This window comes from Vollenhovia emeryi, unplaced genomic scaffold (assembly GCF_000949405.1).
Source record: "Vollenhovia emeryi isolate VEMERY1.0 unplaced genomic scaffold, V.emery_V1.0 DF941008.1, whole genome shotgun sequence".
NCBI classification, from domain to species: domain Eukaryota; kingdom Metazoa; phylum Arthropoda; class Insecta; order Hymenoptera; family Formicidae; genus Vollenhovia; species Vollenhovia emeryi.
The window spans coordinates 1-6,358 of NW_011965358.1; the positions used below are offsets into that span (position 1 = coordinate 1).

Here is a 6,358-nt window from a genome sequence, read left to right on the forward strand (position 1 = left end):
CTTGACCCATCCGCCTTCACGAATTTAACCGGAGAATCCACCAGCTCTTTTCGACGAAGTAATAAGTCAGACGTTTTCTTTTTCTTTCATTTTCTCTTCGGCTCGACGACCTCCGTTCTAAGTTTAATATCTTAATCTCTTGTAGTAAGCTACCACTTATCCGATTGTAGCATCATATGCGTTAATTATACGAGTACATTACCATGATTTAAAATAAATTAAGAGAATATTAAATAATTGTATATTTCGTTCGAAAGTGTTCCAATTTTAGCTACAGTTTAATGAAACATTTTCCGCGAAGGACTTTACATAATAAAAAAAACGTACTTTATCTGACAATGAATCTAGTACTATAAGAAAAAAACAATTGTACCTACTTACATCTTGCATAAGTTTTGCAACGAGTAAGACAGTCTTTCAACTCATATTATATCATTCGTGTGTGTCATTTTTACAGTATTAAGTATATTGTCTACGTTGCTAGGCGCGCGGGGAGTTGTTTTGTTATTTTGTTATGTGTAGACGTTGCCGATTGTAAATAAACTTCCCGCGCGCTTAGCAACGCTGTCGATCACGGGCCGGCCGCATCTCATTGCGCGCTTGTATTAGGCGGTAGGCCGGACTAATACAGCTATTTTTAATAATTAATAATTCTTTAACTATCGCAAAAATTGCAAAATGCTACATGACTTTTCTTCTCCATTTGATCCAATCTTTATCATAATTTTTGGTTTGGTCATAAACGAATCTGACACCCTGTATACATTAACGGAAACTAACTTGGTTAACAAGTGTTTTCATATATTATAATTATCTCATTAAGATGTGAAGGCAATTATATGTGATAAATCCATGTTAGTATGTATATTAATGTGCAACGTATGATGTTTAAACTGAGAAAAAATTGTGCTAATTTAATATGTGCGTCGATAAAAGTAAAATATATATTGTGGGAATAAGGAAAATATAAGACAAATGTTTAGAATAAGGACAGATTAAGTTGTATGTAAATAAAATACTAATATCTGGCTTCGCCAATAACCACATTTGCATTACTATTATATGTATTATACATATTTATATAAATTCAACAAAAATAAAAAGTAAATAGACAAATTGAAATATATAGGTGTTATTCACGAAACCGGATAGTAGTTTTATTTCAAATAATATGTATAAAAGTTTTTTATTTAGACTCTTTTACAGAAAAATAATTATTATTAATTGTAATATAACATCTACATTACATAACATATAACAATAATATTATTTTTACAATATCACTAAGTTTGATATTTTAATCTATTACAGTTAAGCTGTCTCTCTTTCTTGTATATTAATATACATATAATAATTGTATAAATATTTCTTACTTATTAATATTTAACATAGAACGTGTATTTAAACAAAAGAGGTTGTAGAACAAAAAATTTATTATTTCTCGTTGACATTACTTATAAGCATGACGCAAAGATAGCAATCACAGTTAAAAAAATTGCATAAATGATAGACTAGCAAATCTTAACACGGGGAAATCTACATGTAGATTTCCTTGAAATGTATAAGTGTATATTACGTCTCTTTTCTCTGTAACTTAAAATTTTTATTGACGTAATTTATTGACGTAACGTTTTCGGTTGTGATTTGTTAAAAATCACTGTTACACACACACACACATATACATATATATATATGTGTGTGTGTGTGTGTGTGTGTATGATTTATTATAGTTTCACGGTATTCGTTTACTTTTCCTTTAAGTATGTTGAACCGTGTGCCAACGAGTAATGAGATAAATATGAATGCATTTCCTTATAATGTTAATATTATTCGTATCTTAGGATATCCTTGAAAGCAAGAAATTGAAATATGATTTCCCAATCTCATGGCATGCTCACATTATAACTTTTTCTTTTACTATTTTCTTTTTCCGTGATAGATTTGCTAGTCCTAAACATTTATGCAATTATTTTAACTGTGAATTGCAATCTTCCATGACATTGGGAAATGCGTATTCCTTTTTTCCGTTATAGAACGAATGCTAGTAAATTAAATATCAGTTTTAAATTTACAGTAATTGACTTTTAAGATACTAATAATATAAAAAAATGAAGGAAATACTTTCGTACTTTTATGCAATAAGTTATAATATAAGTTAAAAGTACGTTCTATGTTACTTTTTCTTAACTGTATAATATTTAAATCTTTTTACCAAACTTTACTTATTTGATAAATTTTTTATTTTTCTGTTACGTGTATTTACTGCTTTCGTAGCATAATTGTTATATCGCGTACGAGAATATATTTTAACTGTCATTAAAAATTTTAACGCTTGCATGCGGTGATTGTAACACTTATCATTTGTGTCAAACCATCCAGTATGTATTTTATTCGTTGCATGCATACCTTCATTTGTAATCTTCTCAAGAACCTGTGTGGATGCCCAATGATGTTGCCACGTTCTATTGAAACTTATCAACTGCGTTTTGATAACATTTGTAAAGAGGTTCGTTGGTCGAACTAATTTCGTTACGGTTGGAGCATCTTCATCTGCGTTGGGATATTCACGATATTCGATGTATCTTTCACTTGGTGTTGCGTCCTCCATTGGCGTTTTCAACATAGTTGCACGACAGTCTTCACAATTATTTTTTTCAATACATCGTCGTGCGATATATCCTGCAAAATACGTTATTGCATTTTCATCATAATTACTGAGTATACGTTCATGTCCACATCATATTCCTCGAGGATATCCGCATGTTTGTCAAGTAATTCTGTAACTAGATCGGCATCATCTACGTCTTCCTCGACATCATCAACAACACTAACATTATTTGTACTCATACAATTTTCAACCGTCTTAGTAATTTGATTTGGTTTATTAATGAGAGCTTCACTTTCAGGACATTGCACATTCCCTTTATCGCTTGTCTGAATATAACCAGTGGATAATATATGTCTAATTGATAGTCGAACCATTCTTGCAGTTGGATTAGGATTAAATCCTCCACGTTGCCGAAGTTTTGAAAATAAATGTTCCACTGAATCCTGGTTGCATAATCCTGTTGCAAGTTCAAATTCTTCATTTTTACTTGCAAGTTCTTTATACAAAGCAAGAATAGCTTGTGTTGTAATGGCAAAACCTTTGAAACAAGGAACTTGATATATTTTGTTCGGATATTTGGACCATCCTGGACACCACTGCACGAACTTTGATAACAGATCCTCAATATCTGGATTTTTCCTTGATAATGGCCGTTTTCCGCCGAATGTGACTTTAAGACTGTAAGAGTTACAAGCATCAATTACGTTGTTCATATTCTCTGCAAAATCAGCTGTCGCTTCCCATGTATTTGAATTTAATGCTTTTTCGCTACCGGCTACTTTAATAGCAGCTGCGAATGTATGGCTAAATAATTGAAAAGCTCTTTTTACATTCATCGCTTCAAAACAATTCGGATGAATGTGTGCCTGTGAAATATGGGATAATAAATTCGAGCCTCCTTCTGTTGCATTATCAATGTCCCAGGTTTTTACAAAATCAGAATATGATGCAATTATTTCTCCTTTGCAATATATATTGTCATGCGTTCTGAGAAAACTCGCTAATCTTTTAACTAGATGCGGAAAATCATGTGAAGCATAATACTTTTTATTATTATATATAAAATATGGTTTTTGCACTTCAACGCCTAGTTGACTGTAAGCGGCTTGATTATTTGTACCTTGATCACATGTTACAAATTTTACATTAGCACCCGTTTCATTCAATTTATCTAAACACATGTGGACTAAGTTAACTATTTCATGTGATCTCATACATTTGCCTGGGAGAAAATACGCCAATGGTTGTCGCCATGGATGACGTGCATTTAAACTATCAAGGCAAAAAACAAAAACACACTTACTTCTTTCTGATTGCTTGCCCAAGGGTCCTAGATCAACGAGTCCTTCTATTTCGTCTAATTTCGACGAATATTCTTCATAGTTTTTAATGGACATCTCATCCCATTTTAAAGCACACAATCTTTCTTCCTCAGGGATTTGTGTAATTTTTTCTTTTAATTTTTGAAATATAATATCACAAAATCCTGGTTTTATGTTATATTCTTCTACCCATCTTCTAATTGTTCTCTGTCCAGGAAAATTGCAACCTGCTTTCCTTAAACGGCAAAATGCTGATGCTGAATAATAATATAATTGTTTGGAAAGCATTTTCTCTTCCTCAGTATATCGAGAACGTGGTTTATGCAATTGTAAATGTATCATGGTTTTTGCTACAGGATGCAGTTCTCGTTCATTTATTAATTTTTTTAGCAACTCTTCTTTTTTGCTTTTCTGCTTTTTTATCTCTGCTTTTGAATCACTTTTCTTTTTATTATTTCTTTGAATGCTATCATCTTTGTATTTAATATTTTTTTCAGGCCTATTTTTACATTTACATGTTTGTGTCATCCTTTATATTCGAGATTTTAAGTTCTTTATTTTTTGTTGCAAATTAAAATTCTTAATTTTCAAGGCTTTTATCTCTGCTTTTGGATCATTTTTCTTTTTATTATTTCTTTGAATGCTATCATCTTTGTATTTAATATTTTTTTCAGGCCTATTACATTTAATATCTTGATGTTTAGGTGGCTCCAAATGCACCCATTCCATTATGTCTTCCTCTTCCGCAGACATTTCGAAATTTAAAGTTGCAGGCCTGTACGTTCGCTGAGCACACTTTTCAACCATTTGTTCCTCCATTATTACATTTTCATCGTTAGGTGGAAGTGCTGTAATATTGTTTTGTATTTCACTTTCAACATTTTCTATGTGCATAGATGAGTCAGCAGTGTTTTCATATGCAATTGGTACAGCATTTCTGTTTAATCGTTCTTTCGTTGTGTTTGTAAATGACGTAGCAAGGAAATGATCTTCACACAATCCTAATTTTCTTACGGTATGGGCAGCTAATTTTTCCAAATTCGTATTTCCTGCAACCAAAATACGATAAATTATGAAAATTATATTAACACGTTCACTTGAAGCTGACATAGCAATCGAATGGTATACCGAATGTTTAGTATAATTCGCACTCACTGTTTACAAAGCGCTAATCATAATGAAAAATTGAATAAAACTGTTTACAGTGTGTGGATATTTTCAAACTTCGTAATTTTGTAATTACAATTGTTTAGCACCAGTCAATTACATATTTGTTTCCGTGAGCAAGAAGGACTCAGTTCGTTGCCCGAGAGAACTCCCGGAAAAAAAGCAAGACGTCGCGAATTAACTCGAGAACCGAGACTTATCTTTATTTTGGATTACAACGGCTGTACACTTTGAAATAAATGGATCGCTACCGACACAGACTCTCGCACGTGTGATCGCTCGAGGAAAAAAGGCGCCCGATTTCGGGGACCGCGCTATTTATTCCTTCCGAGAGGGAAGATTCCAGAAGCCCGAACAAAGAAAAACCCCCCCTTCTTATCAGTGACTTCGGGGATCGAACGGCTGATCGATCAGCTGTTTGTAAACTTCAGCGACCGTCGATGACCGTGTTATTGTCTCACGGTGCTCACCTCGTCTCGTGTATTGATTGATGCGAGTCGGACGATCGGCACGCGTCAGACCGCCGAGACAAAGGAGCACCGAGCGACCAAGGTTGCTTCTGTTGACGCCTTTCTTATGTCGATCTCGAGACTGTTTGAAGAAACGGTCGCGAGACCAACTTTTACCGAAACGGACAGGAATAGCCCGTGATATAATTCGCGCGTGCCTGCGCTTCGAGCGCGGAATCGCGCGAAGCAGCGGCAACTGGGACGCTCGGCCCTCGTCGAGCCTCCGCTCCTCCCTCAATCCCGAACATATTACTTTTATGACACGTAATCTGATAGAATCTTAATATTCTTAATACAAAAGTTTTATCTACAGGGGGCGATTGAAAAGTAACCGAACTTTTGCCGCCGCGCGGCTTCCAGGCGTCCAAAAAAAATTAGTGAAGGAGGAAAATGTGCGTCCGACCTTGCTCTTTCAGGCACGACCCGGGTCAATGCGCTGCGAGCAGCGGTTGAGTAAACATCGCCCTCCGCGCGAAGGTTGTTTTTGCAGTCGGTTACGTTTTTCGAGTGGTGAAAATGCAACGATTGACCAGCGTTACGCAATCAAGTTTTGCGTGAAACTAAAAAAGACTTTTACCCAGACCCAGGACCTGCTTAAGGAAGCCTTCGGAGATGATGTTCTGTCCCGGACACAAATTTATGAGTGGCACAAGGCGTTCAAGGACGGCCGGGAGGACGCCGAAGACGACGCGCAGGGAGGCCTTCGACGTCAAAAACTGACGAAAACGTCGACAGGGTTTGTGAATTCTTGA

The 6,358-nt window shown here is 35.0% G+C and overlaps 2 protein-coding genes across 3 annotated transcripts; both read right to left on the reverse strand.

Annotated features, from left to right (window-relative positions):
• Positions 1-1,344: 1,344 nt before the first annotated feature.
• On the reverse strand, positions 1,345-4,343 carry LOC105571225. 2 transcript variants are annotated; one of them, XM_012028694.1, is made up of 3 exons: positions 3,912-4,343; positions 3,147-3,286; positions 1,345-3,065 (listed from the first exon to the last, which is right to left on the reverse strand). In XM_012028694.1, the coding sequence occupies exons 1-3, from the start codon at positions 4,270-4,272 to the stop codon at positions 2,844-2,846; spliced, it is 723 nt and encodes a 240-aa protein (XP_011884084.1). In that variant the 5' UTR covers positions 4,273-4,343; the 3' UTR covers positions 1,345-2,843. The 2 variants fall into 2 exon arrangements, with proteins under 2 accessions (XP_011884084.1, XP_011884083.1); XM_012028693.1 differs by having other exon boundaries at positions 3,147-4,343.
• Positions 4,344-4,461: 118 nt separating this feature from the next.
• LOC105571226 lies at positions 4,462-5,885 on the reverse strand (the record flags this gene model as incomplete). The annotated part of the gene is made up of 2 exons (XM_012028695.1): positions 4,462-4,979; positions 5,568-5,885. Coding segments are annotated over 2 exons (836 nt in total), but the record flags the coding sequence as incomplete, so codon positions are not given.
• Between the last annotated feature and the right edge of the window lie 473 nt (positions 5,886-6,358).